This window comes from Phoca vitulina, unplaced genomic scaffold, assembly GCF_004348235.1.
Source record: "Phoca vitulina isolate PV1807 unplaced genomic scaffold, GSC_HSeal_1.0 scaffold35, whole genome shotgun sequence".
Classification (NCBI taxonomy): domain Eukaryota; kingdom Metazoa; phylum Chordata; class Mammalia; order Carnivora; family Phocidae; genus Phoca; species Phoca vitulina.
Window position 1 is genome coordinate 9,900,780 of NW_022589738.1, and position 21,628 is coordinate 9,922,407.

At 35.2% G+C, this 21,628-nt stretch overlaps 1 protein-coding gene across 1 annotated transcript in view; it reads left to right on the plus strand.

Moving 5' to 3' along the window:
* CFAP47 (cilia and flagella associated protein 47) overlaps positions 1–21,409 on the plus strand; it is a 453,685-nt gene extending 432,276 nt beyond the window's left edge. The window contains exons 58-62 of the mRNA XM_032426488.1: positions 2,015–2,174; positions 3,581–3,675; positions 7,494–7,646; positions 18,012–18,183; positions 21,244–21,409. Coding sequence (XP_032282379.1) covers positions 2,015–2,174; positions 3,581–3,675; positions 7,494–7,646; positions 18,012–18,183; positions 21,244–21,409 — 746 coding nt within the window. The remainder of the gene's footprint in view (positions 1–2,014; positions 2,175–3,580; positions 3,676–7,493; positions 7,647–18,011; positions 18,184–21,243) is intronic.
* Positions 21,410–21,628: the final 219 nt, after the last annotated feature.

Genomic DNA, 21,628 nt, shown 5'->3' on the forward strand with positions numbered 1-21,628 from the left:
TCATTTCTAAACTTGATTTCCTTGGGGATGCATGGATGATTTATTCTGACTCAGCTCTTGCTCTTTTTATTCCTATTCCAACTCTTTATCTTATCCTCTTGCTACTTTTATCCATTTGAATGCAGTGATTCATTAAGCCTCTAGAGTTCATGAAGACAAAGTTGAAGATGGCAGACATTGTTTAGATATCTTAGTAAGCAACACAGTCTTTCACTGGGACTTTGGCAAGTTTTTTAACCAAATTGTCTCACTTTTTCCACGTCTAAAATGAGAAACATAGTAGCGTGTAATTTGCAGTGATTTTCTGAGAATGAAGTTAGGTATTGTGTGAAAAATACTTAGCACAGAGCCCGGGATATAGCAAGTACTCAATAAATATTAAGTAGTAATCATATTAATTATTAACTACTATTAACTATGCTATGAGACAGAACATTTTCATTTCCTGGAGTAAAATTTAAAATTTAAAAATTTGTAAGAATTTTGAGACGGGATGTTTTGCAGAGGGGCCATTTTCTGATTCTTTTCTTGATGTTCTTAATAGTTTAGTACAGTGTTCTTAGCTGAGACAAAATGGCTTTGAAAATCATTGACTTTATAACAAAGAATTTTAATAACCAGAATACAGTTAATAATCTTTTCTTATAAAGAAATAATGTTCGTAAGGGAGACAAACCATGAGAGACTATGGACTCTGAGAAACAAACTGAGGGTTTTAGAGGGGAGGGGGGTGGGGGGATGGGTTAGCCCAGTGATGGGTATTAAAGAGGGCACGTATTGAATGGAGCACTGGGTGTTATACGCAAACAATGAATCATGGAACACTACATCAAAAATTAATGATGTAACGTATGGTGATTAACATAATAAAATTAAATTAAAAAAGAAATAATGTTACTCTTCAAAATAAAGGAAGACATCCATCCCTCCGAAATCCTCACTGCTTTAAATAGCCAGAAGCTCACCATGTTTCCAACCTCTCAATACTTGTCCAATAGGTAGAACACATTGTTTTTCAAAGGGTGGCCACATGACCATGTGCTTCCGGAATGCATAAGGAGCTACTTAAACGTGCAGCTTTTGGGCCCCAGCCCAGACTGAATAAGTCAGAATCTATAGGTGGAGCTTAGCAGGCTCCTGTCTAACAAGTTTTCCAGGTGGTTCTTATGTAAAGGTGGAAAAATTTGAATTTTATTAGAACAAAAGAAAATGCTGTCAGTATTTCTGTCTTCTGGTTTTTACAACCTGGAGTGGATCCCCCTTTCTTTCACACATAAGCTTTGGCTTCCCTCGTGGATCAGTTAAATAAATGAACAGTTTACTGGTAACAATTTTGGTACTCCAAGCAGAAACCTGGAGCTGTTATGGCCTAGGGAAAAAAAAAAACACACAAAGTATTAGAAGGGTCAAAAATTGCTGTACTTTGGCTTTTGCAAAATGTAGTCTAAGTAATGTATGGTGATTAACATAACATAATAAAAATGTAGTCTAAGACTTGGGGGGCACCTGGGTGGCTCAGTTGTTTAAGCATCTGCCTTCCATTGTGGCCTGGGGTTCCCTCCTCAGTGGGGAGACTGCTTTTCCCTCTCCCTCTGCCCCTCCCCCATCTCATTTGTGTGTGCGTGCACACACGCACATGCACTCTCTCTCTCTCTCTCTCTCTCAAATAAATAAATAAAATCTTGTAGTAAGACTTGGAAAGAGTCATGGGTTTCATGGTTCTTTTATCACTCTGGGCACTTTCTACATTTCCTCATCCCTTCCAGCCTCATCAGGAGAAGCTTCTTGCCTCAGGATAAAATGTGTTTTTTAATAGGGTTAATGGCATTTGAGGAAAATTAGTGAAGCCAGTGAAGTGCGCTTATAATTTAGCACAAACAAAGCATTTTCTTGCTCAGACGTGATGTTGAAAAACTGATAGGCAGTTAAGGGGATTAGGAGATTATTTTCGGCTGTTAAAATTATATTCTGAAAATGTTTACCACATTTGAAATTATTTTTGTGTTTTTTACAGGAATCACATTGCCTCCTAAAGGGAATATAGATATCCCAGTGTTATTTATGCCCCACATTATGAAATTACACAGAACAATGGTCATTGTTCAAATGATGAGGGCGAATAGAGAAAGTTGGCCTATTGACAATTTTGATGAATTGAGCACAAAGATGAAAAGGTAACTTTTCAGTAAAGACATTGAAGGAAAATGATTTTATTTTGACTGGCACTGACGTGATCACTTTCTTTTCTATGTTATGCAATGTAAAGTTCATGATTTTATATTCTCTGAAGTGTTGAAATTTATATGTTCGGAAGAGGAAAATACATTTGTTATATGGGTATAGTATATATCATTTGACGATCAGAGGGATTTGAAGTTCAGAGTGATGAACAAGTCAACCTTAAGTATCATGTCAATGAATCAGAATCAGAGACATGCAAGGGGACTCTTTTTGACTGGGAAAATAGTTATTGCTGAGACAACAAATAATAAATCTCTAGAGAACAACCTGAAGCAGCTTGTCTTGGCAGAGTATGGGACTGGTGATGCTGGCATTCACCAAGTGATGGCCCTGTGCCAGGTGGGTATGACACCCCAAGGAAATGCCGCCATGACTACCACCATTACCTGTGTCGCTACCAGGATGAAGAGTGCCCGTGCCCTCTTTGCTTCACTGAAATTTAAGCAAACTCCAATAATGATACAAAATGTGTATGTCTTCTCTGCTTTTATAGTTTCGTTAAATATTTCTTCACATTTAAAACAATTCTTTTCTGTGAGCCCATTAGTGTCCATTCTGCCACGATGTTCACCCTTCTAACAGTCAAGACTGCCTATGTATTTGTGGGTCCCGGTGTGAAATGAAAATGAGGGGGCCCTCACTTAAAAATGGTTGAGAATTTCAAGACAGTTACAGTGGTGTACTAAACAAGCGTGGAACAATTCTAGGTGTGGAGTCCTTGTGCTGTTTGTTGTGCAAGTCATGTGCTCGTGAAGCTGGTCCTGCCTGCTCTGTCTTATGTTTCATTTTTAACAAGGAAAGCCCATTTTCAACAATGACCAGAACCATTCTGTACTATTGCTGTTGTCTTGATGGTGTATGATGGACTTAGAATATTTTGACAAATGCCCTCTTTCTTTTAACAGATAACCCCCAAAAGTAAATTCTTTGTCACTTTCTTTGTCACTGTACTTAATGGCATTTTTTGTGTTTTGTGTTTGGCCTGTCCAATTTAGAATATAACCCATAGGAACTATATTGCATCTGATTAATCACATTTTAGTCTCATCAATAAATACCAATACTGACTTTTAAAAGCAGGGGAAAAGTTCTTCGTTTTTAACTTACATCTCATGATCTTTGTGTTACATTTTTCTTTGTGATAATTTCCCAGGGTTTGCTTTGAAATGTTCATAACATTTGCAGAAAGTGTTTTGTATTTCATAGTTTCTCTCTGCCAAAGTTTAAATTCATGAGCTTTGCTAAAATACCATTAAGCTAATAATGAATATTCTATTTTATGCTAATATTGAAAGTGTTCTTGTTTTTGTTCACTCTTCCTTATTTAATTTCTCATTAGAACTATGGGAATAAAAAGTGGAGAAATCCAAGCAATACACTGGATATACCCTATTCTTGGACTTCCACAGGCATTACATCCTAAATTCCCTCAAGGTACGTATATTTTACAGTCAGAGAACACCAAGATTCTAAATGATCTTAGAGGCTCCTTTAATCCCATCTTTTCTTGTACAAGCAAGAGAACTAAGGTCCAGAGAAAGTAAGTCGTGAAGTGAACAGCCCTACTAGTAGGAGTGCCAGCACTGAATCTGGTCTCCTAATCGTAAGTCCAATGATCTTTCCACCAAACCACACCATTTCCTGTTGTTCTTCCTGTTGGTGAAACCTCAAAATCAGCTAAGATAGAAATAACATTAACTTCAGGCCCCTTTATTCTGCATTCTGTGGGGCACTTGGAGCCCTGCTCTAGGTCTTTAAGATTCCCAGGTACTTTGGTTCTTGGGTCACACTTATTTCCCAGATTCCAGCTTCTGTGTAACTCTAAGTCTCATCCAAGAACTATCCTATGGGGATACCAATCCCTGTATTCTCTGTTGTCCCAGACACTAAACTTGTATGATGTCATCCAAAAACCAGTCAGAACATACTGAAGTTTTCAAGGAAGTTCACTTCCTTACCATACACACAACATAAAATCCTTACTCCTAAAATGCCTTTCTTTTTCTCAGTGACCCCTCTTTTTCTTTTCCCCTGCTCCAAACTTCTCTCAAGTTTCTGTGTGTTCTCCTTCCTCAATACTCTTCTCACTTCTTCTGCATTCCTTGATTTTCCCATTTTCTTCCCAGAGTAAGCCTAAGAAATGCAATTCCTCTTGGATATCCATAGAGCCACCTCTTACCAGGCCTTACTCATAATTCTTCATAACTAAGGCACGCTGAATTGCTCAGCCCTGCAAAGAGATACCTCTTTTGGAGCCCCTCTCTTGAGCAATATGGATGACCTGAGAGAAGTCTTGAAATTTTGAATTTTTCTTCTCCTTCCGGTACCGATCTTTGGTAGTGAAACAGAGTTAGTCCTGTACTGCCATATATTATGTCACCACACTTCAGAAGAAGAGAAAATAGTAAGTTTTGCTCATGGATAACAGCATTTCCCCAGATACACTGAAGGCCAAGGTTACATATTGCCTTATGTCATTTAATTTTAAAATCCACATATCTAGCAGTACCTTTGACAGTAAATGTCATTTGTCTTACTTGAAGTATTTTTGCTCTTAAGTTAAAAAATTATCAACACATAAATGTTTCAGATATACTAAATTATCCTCTGAATGCTTCACAAACATGCCAAAATGTTTCTTTTATTTCCTCCTGGAAGATCATTGTTTGTATACTTTCCATGGAGCCGAACGGTTCAAAATTTATAATACACTCATCTGATCAAAGTGATGTAATAAACCCTAGACATTACTCTGTTGAAATACTAACAGCAACATTGCTCATGTTGACTGCAGACACAGTTTTGTTTTTCCCAGATTAAAGATTTAAAGCAGATATTTTTCAGTCTGAAACAAAGCCTATGAAAACATAAAACGTAAATTTCTTGCACCGTTTTCGTCAAAGAAAGTTAAACATGCTGCAGAAACAAAAAGGCATTTTCCATCAAGTCACTTCTCTTGGTAATTATTCAATTTTTAAATTAAGTGTGAGTTCTATAAATAGCCTGTGTTGCTTTAGCACAACCCAGTAGTAACATCAGTGTTCTGAAACAGATTGTGTACTAGTTATTAAATCATTTTTGCAGAAGTCTAAAGCCTATTCTTGTAATTATTTTCTTCGTCTACAAATGCCCTCGAGAAAAAAATGAGTACAATTATATAAATACATATTGCTTACTTTCTGTACAGTCCATCCTTCATTCTTATGAACACATCAGACAGAACTTATTGCTTTCCCTGCTCAGCTGCATCACCTTCAATGCTTACTGTTTCTTTTCTGTTTTTCTGTGTCTATCGCTCAGGTTATTCTTAAACCCGGGGTACTTGTCGTTGTGTGAGCCACCTTTTCTTTGTGTGTATTCCTATTTGCTCCTATCCGTTGGGGCAGATAATTGGAAAAGGACTCTACTACTGTCACAATGTGAAGACAATGGAATGTGAATCCATTGTGATTGAGTAATCCGTACATTGCCAGGGCACTAATTTCCGAAGGACTTAGAGGACAAGACTAGTGACATGATACTAATTGTAACTTTGATCACACTAATTTCCAATTTAATGCTTTAAGGCTGAAGCTAATTAAAGCCAGAGAAGCCTGTACATTTTCCTCAATCATTTCAACCCTCTTCATTTACATCTTGTATTTCACTACTTATTCTAAGTTCAAAATGTTCAATATCAACCTGTATGTTTTAGAATTAAAAATAAATTTATGTTAGATATTTATAAATGTGGTGTGTAATGTGAAAAAACATAAATCTGAGGACGTTATCCAGTTGTGCAGTTTAGATGAATATATTATTATTGATGCCACAACAGTATAGTGTAATACATTTTAAAAGATTTTTTATATTATGATTCCCTTTTATCCCCTATATTAAATTTATGTTTTATGTGCATCGGAATTGATAAAAATATAGCATCTAATATATATATACACTTTTTTAAAGATTTATTTATTATTATTTTTAGAGGGGAGGAGGGGCAGAGGGAGGAGAGAGAGAATCTCAAGCAGACTCCTTGCTGAGTGAGGAGCCTGATATGGGCCTTTGATCCCACAAGACCCTGAGATCATGACCTGAGCCAAAATCAAGAGTCAGACACTTAACCAACTGAGCCATCCAGGTGCCCCAAGCAAATACATTATTTTTGAGAAGTAATATATTTATTTGTGTGGCCTCTAGTATACTTGGCCGCATGATATTATAGAGCTAATGCCAAAGGAATTCATTAATACTCCTTTGTGTAATTAGTAGTTGTATATAGACACAATATTTTGGTTTCTCACAAGATCGCTGACAACTTCTTCTGTACTTGATATAAGAAAACATTGAAATTTTATATATATATATATATATATATATATATATATATATATAATCATTCAGGGGTGCCTGGGTGGCTCAGTCAATTGAGCATCCAATTCTTGGTTTCGGCTCATGACATGATTGTGGGATCGAGCCCTGTGTCAAGCTCCAGTCCTGCATCGGCTCCCCACTCAGCAGGGAGTCTGCTTGAAGATTCTCTCCCTCTGCCCCTCTCCCCACTTGTTCTTTTTCTCTCTCTCTCAAATAAATAAATAAATCTTTAAAAATATATATAAAGTTTTAATGCTGTATATTAAATTAATATTATAATTACATTTTAACATTAATTTTAAATAATTCATTACAATGTTATTTTTAACCGTTAGTGTATTTTGTAAATTTAAAAACCGTTTACAAAAGAAAATCAAAATATTTTACTGAAATAATTTAAATATGAATTTTAAGGTGCATGTGAATAAAGAATAAGAAATATTTTTGAAGTGTTATTACAAAATAAATGCTACAGAACTTATTTTTTTAAATTATTTGAAGGTATTTGCTGTAGTATTACTATGTAGGTAGAGTTTGGTATTTGCCACAATGAACATAGAGATAGCTGAAAAATTCACGTGTTCCTGACCACCAGTTGAATTATTGATATGACTAGGTGAGTTCCTGAATCAAATTTTACATCCTAGTATAATCTTCTGTAATCTAGTATATATCTTCCAGGTTAATCTCTGTCGTGCTATTTTTACATATTATTTAATATTCTTATTTGTTTCCAAAATGTCATTGTATATAGATATTGCATGAGTGTGTGTGTGTGTGTGTGTGTGTGTGTGTGTGTTAATGCCAGACACAATAAGTCAAAGTATGCAAAAGGATATTTTTCATGACATAATTTATTTTCTTCCATCTCAACTGGAAATATTTCTCTCCTGTAGTTGTCATAAAATGTCAGTCCAGGAAGCGGATAGAACAGGAGGTGGAAGTCACGCTGACTGGTGATTTTTTTGGAGAAAATCCTATCTTAGATGCGACAGATTTTGTAGTGATTCCAAAAAAGTCTTCATATGATTCTTATAAAGATATTGATGGTAAGAGAACCATAGTCATGGATATAAAAAATGATAATAAATACAAATTCAATTTCCTTAAATTGCAGGTTGCTGATTCTTCAGTTACATGAAAATCCACACCCAATATGTTTCAGTTACGATATATCTTTAAAATAGTGCTCATCAAGTGTTCAGTGATGTTTGCTCTCTTCACATAGGCGGTTATTTCCAAAAGGAAAACAATTATAGTTGTTAATGGATTTATAAGAATAGATTATGGTTCTGTCATCAGTGAGAAGAGTGAAAAACTGTAGTAACTCATTACCACATCCCTTCACTTTTAATCTCTTCCTTTATTCTCTTCTTCTGATTTGAGGAATGATTGAAACCATGTCTTGCAGCTTTAAGTTCAGAAACACAACCTTGATTAAATGTTCCTTATTTAAAGAAATTGAAAAATTGCCATAAATTAGATGCAATCCCCAAATAAATTTTGTATAATAATCCCTTTGGCATTTAAAGTCTTAAAGAAAACTTTTCAACAAGTTAATATGAAGATCTGGCAAAATCAAATCCCAGTGAGGCAAGGTTTATTTTTCAACTGTCTTCCAGATGAACTGAGGTAGACTGCTCCTATTTCACATTGAAAGGGAAATTTCCTATGGCAGTATTTTATTAAAATCAAGGCGGAGAATCGATGTTTATGTATTATTTAAAAAACAAACTGACCACAAAATTAAGTATGAAATTCCTGCAGAAACAAAAATATCTTCCCTAGTTTTCTCATTCATATCTATAGTTTTTTTTACTTCTTAGTATTATTATCTTTGTGTCTGATTTAATTATTTCAGTGATAAAAGACTATAAATGGGATATAACTGAAGAGAGAGACCAAATATATGAGTATAGAAAGAGTATACAAAAGGGACGCCTGGGTGGCTCAGTCGTTAAGCATCTGCCTTCGGCTCAGGTCATGATCCCAGGGTCCTGGGATCGAGGCCCACATTGGGCTCCCTGCTCAGCGGGAAGCCTGCTTCTCCCTCTCCCACTCCCTCTGCATGTTTCCTCTCTCGCTGTCTCTCTCTCTGTCAAATAAATAAAATCTTTAAAAAAAAAGTATATAGGAGTAAAATAGCTTTTAATTTTTTATAATATTGGCTATTTCTATTAAATAAGAAATGCTCATTTTAAACAATTCCAGAAATTTCTGAAGTGATACGGCTAGCCACCCTCAACTCAAGTCAGTCCTACTTGGATGGTTGTTACAACTTAATAAATTTGATATATACCCTCTTGTGCTTCCAGCCATACCTGAGGGGTGGAAACATGCTAGGAATTTAACCAGCTATTTTAACAAGACCAAATAACAATGACAAACAAGAGAGGCTTATTTCTCATTCTTTCTTTTTTTTTTTTTTTTAAGATTTTATTTATTTGAGAGAGAGAAAGAGAGAGTGAGAGCACGAGCAGGGGGAGCAGAAGGAGAAGCAGACTCCCTGCTAAGCTGGGGGCCTGATGCGGGGCTCAATCCCAGGACCCTGAGATCATGACCTGAGCTGAAGGCAGACGCTTAAACGACTGAGCCACCCAGGCACCCTTCATTTCTCTTTCACATGAAAGCCTGGACTTGTAGGTCCAAGGAGTGTGATGCCTGTGTCCCTTGAGATTATCCAGGGACCCAGGTTCCTTTTCTCTTGTTGCTCCACCATCCCCTGTGTTGTCTTCATCTGCATGTCAATTGAGGAGTCACATCTGCAGTGGAGAGCAAGCTGGTTCCCTTTAAAGCCATGACCTGAAGATGCACACATCATTTCTACTTGCATCTCATTGGTCAGAACTCAGTCATATGGACACGTCTAGCTGCAGGTGAGGCTGGGAAATGTAATCTCTTTATCCAGGCCCAGATAAAATTTGGGGATTTTCTATTACTAAAAAAGAAGAAAGGAAAAAATAAATATTGGGAAGACAATGAGCAGTCTCTGCCATATTTTATTTACTCTGGACTGATAAAATCTATCTATGGTCAATCCATCCAAAAGTACTTATTAAAAACTTATTATACGTTAAATATTTTTCTCTGGGCCTGGAAACTCATACCCCCCACATATCTCTCCTACCATGAAACTCATGTCCCCACTCTAGGATAGAGTTTGAGTCACTTTCTGGGCAGCATGTCAAATCCCCCACTCTTTATCTTCATTTGTTGAAACTGTATTATGTAAAGCTGGGGAGTATTTTTTTGCCTGCCTTTCTCTGCATGCCTGCTTTTCTCTCTTCTCCGGCCCACTTTCTCTGCCTACTCATCAACTTATACACATGGCTCAGTCATGATCAGTCAACCCTCTTTCACTTTCCTGGACACCCCTTGGTGTCTTCCAAAATAGATCATTCAAACTAGGGTTTTGTTTTTGCAAACAAGCGGTCTGAGAGTAAATACAGAAGAGGATCTGGAAATAATAAATATTTCTTAAATGAATTACAAGAATGTCAGAACAATCTCCCCCCCACACAACACTCATATGATTTGGAAGGTAATATTTTAAAAACTTGAGATGGAATTATGAAATGAATACCTATGTTACATGTACCCAATATACTTCATAAAATCTTTGGAATTACAAAAAAAAATAGTTCACACTAATTATTGTCTTTTTATTGACTAGATATTGATAATATGAATTGTGTGAGTTAAGGAAATATTACTAAGTTGCACAGTGAGAAATTTAATTTTTAATTATGTTGATTTATTAGTTATTTCTTTTTTCTCTTTGAATTTTAGTGTTGTAATTGCAGAAATGCCAACTTAATCATAGACTGCTTAAATTTATAAAAAAATGAAATAAACTTATGTGAGGAGAGGGGAATTTTCTATTGCAAGTCTGTTCAATTGCTCTTTATTTTAAAGAATATCTGTTCATAATGAAATCAGACTGATGGAAACCATTTATCTCTGAAATGTTATTATAAGTTTAATACAGATTTTGCTTTAGTGAATCATGTAGTAGCATTAGAGAAATGTAGGAATTATAATTTTTACGTAAATGAAACCCTGCTGACTTTCTTTTCTTCAACCAATAGACAATACAAAAGGGAATTCTGATTGTTAATGCAGGTCACGGATAAAAATATCAGTGTAGATTAACCTCAGAGTTCAAATGTATAACACAACTCTCAATTTCCAGTGATAAATAAATGTAAGCACTTTTTATTGAAATGGAACATATTTTCATAAGCAGCCAACTTATAGTAAATGTACCCCAGTAAATGTCCAGTACCTTTCTGAAGTGAAGTAATTGTTTTGTCTGTCATCCTGCTGTGCTTAAGTGAATTTTAATAATTGAGTGTTCAGACCTTGATTTCTGTTTGAAACCTATCCTGTTGAAAGCAAAATGTTGATGTGTCTGTGACATTGTAAAGGAAGGTTAAAAAAAAAATGCTTGTATATAGGAACCATTTTAATATGTTCTTGCTACATTAAATTACTTATACTTTTGTTAGGTTGCAACCTAAAGAAATTATAATTCTGATAATAGAAATTGATTAAATGTTATTACTGGAAAAAAGTCCACTTCCTTCTAGATAAGCAGGGTCTATAAGGAATCTGCCAATATCATTTTGGGAGGTTTGAAAGGCATGTTAAGAAAATAGCTCTTGAAAATACACCTTTTGATATGGCTCATAGTTCACTGCTTCATTACTTTTCATGATGAAAAATAATACTTCATATTGAAAATAGCAATTTGGAAGGTTTGCAGACTTATCTCTTCCAATGATTCCCTTTAAAATAGCTTTTTCTATGCTCCATACTACCAAACTCAAGAAGTTTATTATTTGGCTAAAGACATTTTAATTTGTGAATGTTTCTGTTCTGAAGCATGTCCTATATAGAAGTAGATTTGCTCAATCCCCTCCCAAACTTAATGTTTTTCTCTGTCTTTATGGTACCTGAATATTTGATAAATCCGTTAACTTCTCCTTTGTCTTGGTTCCTTAAAGACATCGGTAATAACTTGATTCCTTTCCCTACCCATATTCGAAAGATGTAACCAACTTGCCTGCGCTCTGTAAGTCTACCTGCTTGCCTTTGCCTTCTCCCCTATTTCTTTAAGGACAGGTCTACCACAAAGTCTTAATACTATTTTAGTCTTCAGTATATGCAAAGGCAAACCAATTCTTTTTCCCTGTGTGTGTAATTATAGTTTACCCAACACATTAAATAGTGTTCAAAAGAGTCATGTTGTTCATTCCAGTTTTTCCTTCCTATCGTCCCTTAAATCCATTATGGTGGAAATTAAAGTCTCTTAAATCCATTATGGTGGAAATTAAAAACTCTCTGGCTTGGACTATGACGGGGTTTTAGGTGTGATCACTAATTAAACCCTTATATTCCCTCATCCAGGTTTATGACCAAATGAGAAGTAGATTAGAAATAAGGCAGATGGAGAGCAAAAGGTTACCTCTATTAATTATAAAAGTGAACTGAAATGTGACTTGGCAGTATGGACTCATTTGGGCTTATTAATACCTCCCACCAAAATGAAGTGCATTCACCCCAGACTAACCAGTTATAGACTCCTGGCAGGAGCAAACAACCCACACATGCAGAAGGACGAGAAAGTGCGCATTCTGGATTCAGGACATTAGGAAAGTAAAAGGTCTGCTCATCTGCTTACCTTCCATTCCTTCACCCATATTCACTGGTCAGATATGTTGCTTTTCCCCCCATGGCAAGTCATGATGGAGGAGGCAGATTGATGCTAAGATTTTTTTCCTCCTATACTTTTCCTCTCTTGTGAGTGAATAGGCCCCTCTATGTAAACATGGTAAGTAGGAGATCAGAATCCCCAACACTCCCTTCCCATCAGTCTCCCTTTATCTTCATCATCTTTCCCGAAGAGTCCAAAAAAACCTTACCAAGCCTCATTACATGAAAATGCCAGGACCTCTCTGTTCTCCTCCCACCCTGATTCCTCACACACACCATTGAGTTAACCAGGATTGATCACCTTTGTATTTTTTTCATTCAACAACAATCTTGCAAGCATCTTTGCCGCCAGATATTTTGCTGAGCCCCAGAGATGCCAAAATTAATAAGACACACAGAATGTTGTCAAGAAATTCAAAGAACATCTGTCCAATGTGTCAGATTTATGCACCTGCAGTATTTAAATCAATTGGTATTGCCCTACTGGAATAATATTATATATGGATATTTAGACTGTATTTTGCACTTTCACTTCTATAAGATTACAGATTATTCTGTGTGGGCACAATCTGCCCCATAATTGTATTTATTATTCTTACATAATTCTTGGTCTATGCATTCTTTGTGCCTGCCTGGGGATTAGTCCAGTGACTATCTCTATGAGACTTTTTCTGTGGGAATGGTTTTATTGTTTAACTCCATATCAGAATCATGCCTCTTTCTTTTATTTTCCAGATGTTCTATAACTTGAGGCCATTGTTCTTTGATTAATCTGTTATGTTTTCTGTGTGTCTGATTTGCTAGTTTATGTGTCACATTGGTCTCTTTTCCGTCATCTTGCTGTATGTTGTTTGCTGTCATATGTAAATTCTCCTGCCCTGTTTGGTCTGTAATCACAAACAGCTCCTGAAAAACCTGTCATTGGTCCTTCCATGATCCTACCTTGGCCTCCAGATTTGATCCTTTCCTCTGCTTTTGTTCTTTTTACTTTCTTTGCTCAACTCACTCTGTTACGGCTTCTGTCCTAACTGTTCTAATGAGACTGCCCTTGACAAGACGGTCACCCTTAACCTGTATGCCTAATCCTATGGTCAGATTTGTGTCCTGAGCTCACTCAGCCTGTCAGCAGCATTTACCATTTGACCCAGCTGAAGAACTTCCTGCTCTTAGTTTTCATGACTAGTCTTATTATTTATTATCTCATTGGTTGTCTCTCCTCCATTTCTCTTGTTGGCTCCTCTTCTTCTGACCAGAATCTAAATGTTTTCGTGGCCAAGGGCTCTGCCCTTAGGGCCACCACACTCCATTGTGCCGGTTATGTCCTGCACATTTCCAGAGGCTGCTGCTAATGGTATCTTCTCAGCAATTATGCCACATGACCAGCCTCATATCATAGGTTGTGAAGTATAAAGCCAGACACCTCGGGTTCTTCCATTTAATCTCTTTAGGGCCTTGAGAGAATTACTTTACCTCTCTATAAACTTAGTTTCTTCAACTGTAACATGGAGATAATAATGGTATCTACTTCCTAGGGTATTTCTGAGGATTAAATATGTAAATGCATGGAATCCTTAGAAAGCGTATGGTTCTCAGTATGTGTTCCATAAGTGTTAGGCCTTACCATTATTGTCATGCAAAGCTCTAGTTGGGTATTTTGTGACAGTGATGTAATAGAGTGCCCATCTTCAGTCACTGACAAATGATGTTTTATAATGGAAACATGGTCCTCCCAATGTCATTCAGTGGGTTTTCTCATTAATGCACAGAAGAATATTCTATGAAAAAGAAAGTACAAAAATATGGTGCCTAAATATTGGATAGAGACTGAAATTGGAACTTTGCTGAAAGTTCAGGTCAAATATTCACGTTGCAGAAGTCCCTTTATCTTTTCTTCTTGGTACCTTGTTTCAAATAAAATGTGTAAGAAGAGCATCAGATATGAGGCCACTTTCTTCCTTTAATTTTTCATTTTGTAGTTTACTGTACTTATAGTCATAGCAGAGGAACATGCAGTTATTTTAAATTAATCAAAATGTCTGGTCTGTTAAATGACCTTATGAAAGTGAAATAAAAACATGTCAGTGAAATGCCCCTTCAGAAAGATTTGTAACTTTATTTTTTTATTAAGGTTTTCAACTTTATAAAAAAAATAGTAAGAGTGGTTCATTCTTCATTACCTGTTCAAAGAAAATAGCTTTAGTGAGTTTATCCAGCCTTCTCTGTTTTCTTTGAATACTTTGCTGTCTTCATCTATATCAAATTTGTCTCCAGCACTCCATTCATTCCTTATATGATTATGATATTCTAACAAATGTGCATGTCTATTAGTGAAGGGAAAACTGCAGAAATTTAGGGAAAGAACATGAATAACAATGTTCATTATTCTTTGATAGTCATTTTTCCATTATTGAGACCTTTCTGTTGGGTTTGCTTTGACATGTATTTCTTACAGATTAAAATGTATATGGTATAATAATACATAATTTCAAAGTATATTTTGTAAATTTGTTATAATTCAATACTTTCTGATTATCATATTTAGTCAAGTGTTCTCTTTTAAAAAAAAAATGACTGATATTCTCCCACATTGAATAAAATTCAGTCATTGCCCTGAGAAAATTCACCTTAGTAATGAACCACTGGCCAACGTAGCTCCCACTGCATGATTTATTGGCACTATGATACAGGCATTAGGTTGAATGATAAGTATACAGGGACACTATCTGGATGGGAGACATGCCCCTTCTGTTCAATATAATGACTCTGCTGCCATACCCAAATGATTATCACCATTATTATTTTGTGACACAATAGATAGATATGGACATGGATATAGAGAGATATAGATATCCTACTCTGAAGTTCTCTGAAACCTGTTTGATTAAATATTTTGTATATACGTGGAGGGTATGAATACAGGACAGAAGTGATAAGCTGGGGATTCTAGTTGCCAGTCATGCCTGCTCACATATCTCCCACTTTATACAGAGCAGGGCATTATTTGATCTTAATCTACATCTTCCTCTCACCCTCATGCAAGCCACCACCTGGCCTGAACTACCATGGAAACTTCCTTAAGTTCTCTTCTAATCCCCTTTTGCTCATTAAAAGAGCACATTACTGACATACTTAAAACATTCAGTGGCCTCCTGTTATTCTTAGAAGTCCCAATTCCTCACCATACCCTGTATAGTCTTGCCTACTTTGCCCACTTCATCTTTTGACAAATTCTTGCCACTTCCTCTGCTTCATCCACATAAGTTCTTTCTCAACTGGGCTAAGGTGGTTTCCCCTCTGGAAAACTCCCCCATGCTGCTCTGATGAAGCCTAGGGGGCATTTTCTTAATTTCTACATCCGGGTATCCTTTATCACCTTTCAATTTTGGTGTATTGGTTTCCTCCTCAGGACCTTCATAGCCAGGTTCCCAGGACAGATGCTCTCATGCCTCTTTTACTTCTCCATAATAGCGGTTATCACAGTAATTAAAAATTAGTGGTGTTACCGGTAGTTTATTACCAGTTCTTGCCTCTCGGTCATCAGCTCCATGAGGACAAAAACCATACTTGTCATTTCAAGGAAAGCTTTTTACATGCTGGTAAAACACAACTGAAGTCAAATATGTTTTTATCCTATTAGTTTCATGAATTTAAGTGCCTTTTTTAAGGGTTTGCTAAAAAACAGTAAGATTTTCCCTCAATGTTGAAAAATTTGTTACAGTAGTCCCAAGGACTGTTGACTTATAACTTTGAAATTGTAATGTGTATTAAGGGAAACTACACTTATTTAGATACTTTTTTTTTTAGAAATGTGCAGGTATTCTCTTAGAGTTATGAGCTATGTTTGTCATGAGAGATTAATTTTATCCAACAATCACGTAATTAATTTATACTGGCCTCACTGACTTAGCTCTTATCCACCCAGTCCACATAAAAATACTGCATAGTTTCTCTCCAAATTAGGAGCATAACAAAAACCATGTTTCTCACTTGGTAATATGACTTTCCAAATAAAATGCAGAGACTCTAACAGATTGTTTTTAAGATACAATACCGAATGTCAGTTTATTGTGATTTTGTCCAGCCGCCTTCTTTCCCTCTCCTTTACGGGCTCAGATCAATATATTCCAGTTACAGACAAGGTGGATATGTGTAGTTTGAAAAATATATTCATATTGTTTCTACTTGTCTCACCTCCTATCCCTTAGTTGATAATCATGTCTCTATTTTGTACCAATGGATCTTCTTATGATTACAATTATAACATCCATAGTGACAGATTCTCCATAGGGGGTTCAATGCTTCTGAAACTAAATTTAGCTTCTCATTTTCTTGTCTTCATTCTGACACAAGCATTCCCATAAAGGCTTCAGTAATTAAGTAGAAACAGATGCAGAGCTCAACTACATACAGTATTTGCTTTAAAAATATTATGTTATTTGAATGCAATGGAAATTTCATCTCCCATTAACCACTCTAAAATTCTTAAATGCTCTTTCTTTGTATGGATTATGGCTTCCTATGGAACATCTCCATATCTCATTACCAGAACAAATAGGCGCATTATATGTAGACACATTGATTTTGCTATAGCAAAGACAGGTTATTGATAGGAATAATAATTGCTGATTTTGTCAACAGGATAAAAATCAGCAATTCAGGAGATCAGAAGTATACTTTTACATGTGGAAAAAGAGAAAAAGGGACCTTGTAAGGGTGTGGATTAACCAGTTATTTTACATTAATAAGGTTTGCTAGATAATCATTAAATGTGACTTGGGCTTGTTACAGCCATTCAGAGTTCTACAGCATACATTATAATCAACTACTTCTTAAAGGTGGTCTGTTTTCTGTTTGGATTGCTTAAAGAAAGGTGGCCATCAGTTCTGTGAATCCAGGGATCACATTTACCTTTATACACTGGAAACAAACTTTAGAAATTACCTCAGCTGTGGACCAGGTCAAGTTATGGTTCCTGACCTCTCTTCCATGATCCATATGCAATAAACTTCTCAATTTGGCATTTGGGCTCCTGACATGTATGTGGAGAGTTAATATAATAGATGTTTGTGCTTCTCTTATACATGCCAGTAGTGGATTTGAGTTATTTTTCACATGTACCCAAAAAAACCCTGCTGTAACTTTCCTCTGGTAGCCTACTGGTTAAGAAAATATGGTTAACTAGATTGTCTCTAAAACCCCAGACTAAAACATGAAGAACTCTCTCTTTTATTAAAATATACCAGAACTTGAAAATTCTGCCCAAATAGATTGGGATGCTGTTTTAATATTGTTTAAACTTAATTCAAATCTTTCTTTATAAATTACAAGTCTATAAACTTTTAATATATTATATAGACAATGCCGTATTATTTATATTTTATGGTAAATATTGATTATTAATTTCCGTCTGGCTATTTCTTGTTCATAAATCTGAATTTTAAAGATTTAAGGTGGTGAGAGTTGTCTTCTGCATTTATTTTTTATTCATTCATTTATTTATTTACCTTTTAACAAAAACTTAACTGAGTACATCTATTATATACCCAGTAATGCACTAGGTATTATGAACACAAGGGTAAATAATATAAACCCTCTCCCTCCCTCTAAATACCTGTGCATGATTAGTGTTGACAGGTAATTGATTTTCAATCTATATATATTTAATTAAGTTGAAATTATTTTAATCTTGATTTTCTTAGATTTGCCTGTGAAACGTGAATTTGAGTATGAAATTCAATTTGAATCTGAAGTTATGAAGTCTAACTTGGGATCCTGCGTAGCTTTGTATGTGATCAAAAAATCTTATCATATCAAAGCTGAAATGATAGCATTGGTCTTCAATGTGGTATTTGCACCAAAGAAACCATTGAGGTAAACCTTTTTTCTTTAAATAATATTATTACTTTTTGAAACTACATATTATTACTCTTTTAAACAAAATTATGTTGATTTTTCTTTCCATCTTTTATATTTGGATTGTATTACTTCTTTGATGCTGTTGAGGTAAATATTTTGGGCTAGATTATCTCTAGCTATCAAACTCTGAAAAGTATTCTGATGAGAAAAAATAGTCCAAATGATTAGAAATCTAAGATATCCTTCACAAATTGTGACCTCCCAAAGGTCATTAGGGTTTAGTATTCACAAAAGAGCAGTGCACTTTGTAAAATTTTTAAAAAAATTACTGACTTGGTACTGTGCATTAACAACATGATGTTTCTTTTTTTTTTTTTAAGATTTATTTATTTGAGGGTGGGCAGAGGGACAGAATCTTCAAGCAGACTCCCCACTGAGCACAGAGCCCAGCGCGGGGCTCAATCTCAGGATCCTTGAGATCATGACCTGAACCAAAATCACTAGTCAGACACTTAAGCTACTGAGCCACCCAGATTCCCCAGCACGATGTTTCTTGATACTACTTCAAAGAACCAGTTCGAATGATAAAAAATGCCTCAGCTGTGTTCTACTTTGTAATTGCTGTCATTACCCTTTTACCACCAAAACTATATTATTGCACATCCTTTAGTAAGGTTTAAGAGGATAATTTTGGAATCTGTGAGAATAGTGACCTTTGAACGTCTTTCTTCTGGGAAACCTCATCCAGTGTCTTTATATTTACTTCTTAGGCAACTGGTACTTAGCACATGCAAATGCTGTATGATAGGTCACATCCGAAATAGGGCTTTCTTTATGTCGTAACACAGAGCTCCTGATCAGTACCACAATACACACAAAGTACAAAATACAGCCTGGAAATGAAAAGACAGCTGAAGTATTACCTGTGCTTTTAATTGTTTCTGTAGTTTAACTATGTATTCGATGTAGCCAGGCATGTATTTAATGTAGCTTTGAATATGTAGTTCAATAACTAAAAGATACCAGGGTCATCTTCAGGAAGCAGTAATAAAACTAAGCTGCAAGAAGATAGTATACTGTAAACATTTATCTTCTCTTTCATTTTAATAGCTTTCTGTGTTTGTTTCATAGTATTTTTTTTCACATTTAGATTTGTATTATGTTGATTTAGTGATATGGAAATTACCAGCAACAACCAGAAGGGGAGAATGTTATCATTAGTGAATATGAGCATAACCAGTGTGAATTTATACCCCTTCAACATTTTGTGGATTTAGAGCTTCTTGGTGAATGTTTGCAAAAGTGATTTAGGACAACTTGTATGCATGATTCATAAATTTTTGTGAGTGTTGTGTGATATTCTGATGTAGTTTAATAATTCTGTTTTGTGTATATATGTATATATTCATTTACTTTTGTCATTCCTTTCTCCTTATTTATTTGGGATGGTTCACTGGAAGACATACAGTTAAATGAGAAAAACCAAAATAAACCCAATAGCTCTAAATTATGAAAAAGAACAAGAAAATAATTATACCTAAACCATGCTTTACCTAGATAAGTAAGTATTAAATTCAATTATTTTCTTCCTGTTTGGCAAGGTAAAAAAGAAAACAAAATTTTCATGTTTTGGTGAAAAGAAAATATAACATTATTTCACAACAGTTAATACAAGGTAATTTTTCACATTCCTCTTTTCACAGAATAGTGTATATAATAAAAAAAAAATAATAATAATGGTCAGGGCCCTAATTGGTGGTTTTACAAAAACAAACAAGATTATTTCTACAGGTCTTGACCTTTTCTTTCAATAAAAATCAAGGGTCTGATACAAAAACTTGAGAGATCAGTAGTTAATATGGTCGTGAATCAGCCTGATGATTATAATTTAACACAGGTCTAAACATTTTTTAATAAATAAATGATCGATATCATTTGTCCTAGGGTTTCTTAAGAAATAATAATTATCTTAGCTCAACTTTCTCCTGGAACTCTTGACCTGCTGTTCTTTTTGAGAGTTTTATGTAAAAGGATTGTGATTTCTTTGTCCAATCTGACATACAATATTACAGCCACACCATTACCTGTTTGCATTATTTCCCCCCTAAGCAAGCAAACAGACAAGTAACCATTCCTCAGTTTCACGTACTGCCCTATGTCTCCACTCTCCTTCATAGCCAAATGCTTAGAAAGGCTATCTGTATTCACTTCATTAATTCAGCTGCCACTCAATTATAAGTTATTATGAAGAGTGTTTGTGGTCTTTTAATTTAAATTAAAATTGCAATTTAATTTTTGAAAATCTTTAAGTCAATTTTATGAACTTTGTAAGTGTCCACAGAAAATATAATTTTTTCTAAATGAAATAAGAATTTAAAAAACTTTCTCACAATGTTTCCTTTTGAACAAAATTTCCATACAGACCTATCTGTGTAACACCTGGGTCCCTTTGCCAACCTAGCCTTGGATTCTTAAATATTACCATATTCTATGCTGGTTATGGAAAATTTGCAGTTAATTCTGCATATTTTACTGGTACTTAGTAAATAAGTAGAGAGTAGATAAGATGGGCTACAAAATAATTACCTCACAGGGAGATTGATAATATAACCAAAGACCTAAAATTTATTTCTAAAATGTAATTCACAGTCACCTGCATTTTTTTAAGGAATTTAAAGTCCCAGGGACGCCTGGGTAGCTCAGATGGTTAAGCATCTGCCTTCGGCTCAGGTCATGATCTCCAAGTCCTGGGATTGAGCCCCACATTGAGTCCTACATGGAACCCCACTCCGGGCTCCCAGCTCAGCAAGGAGTCTGCTTCTCCCTCTCTCTCTGCCTTTCCCCCTGCTTGTGCTCTCTTTGTATCTCTCTCTCTCTCTCTCTCAAATGAATAAATAAAATCTTTTAAAAAATAAAAATAAATTAAAAATTTAAAAAAGAATTAAAAGTCCCAATATTTTTACCAAAACCACAAGGTTTGCTTACATTTTCACCCTAGATATTGGTCTGCTATATTGTATTCTCTTTTTACTTGTTTTCCTGTAGTATCCTTTGTAATCTCTTTTTCTATTTAAGGACTCAAATTACACTGAAAATAGAGTGCATAACAGATGGGATTTGGAAGTTTCCCATAACGTTGGTTGCTACTGAGCCTGATGTGGATGATGTCATTGATATTGAAGGCATTGGTTTATTTAAGGAATCTATTGTTGACTTCAGGCTGACAAGTCAGACGAGGTAATGTATCAAACAAAAGTATATAACTGGTTTTGTGAATGTAATTTATGCTGAATTGAGAAAAAAATTTAAGATGGAAAATTCTATTATGTCATCTTTTGCTGTTTAAGCCAGAGAAGTATTGATTTTATGAATCAAAGCTTAATATATTTCATAATTTTTAATTAAAAATTGGAAAAATAGAGCCTACAAAGTGAAGACCAAAAAAAACAAGAACAAAAGT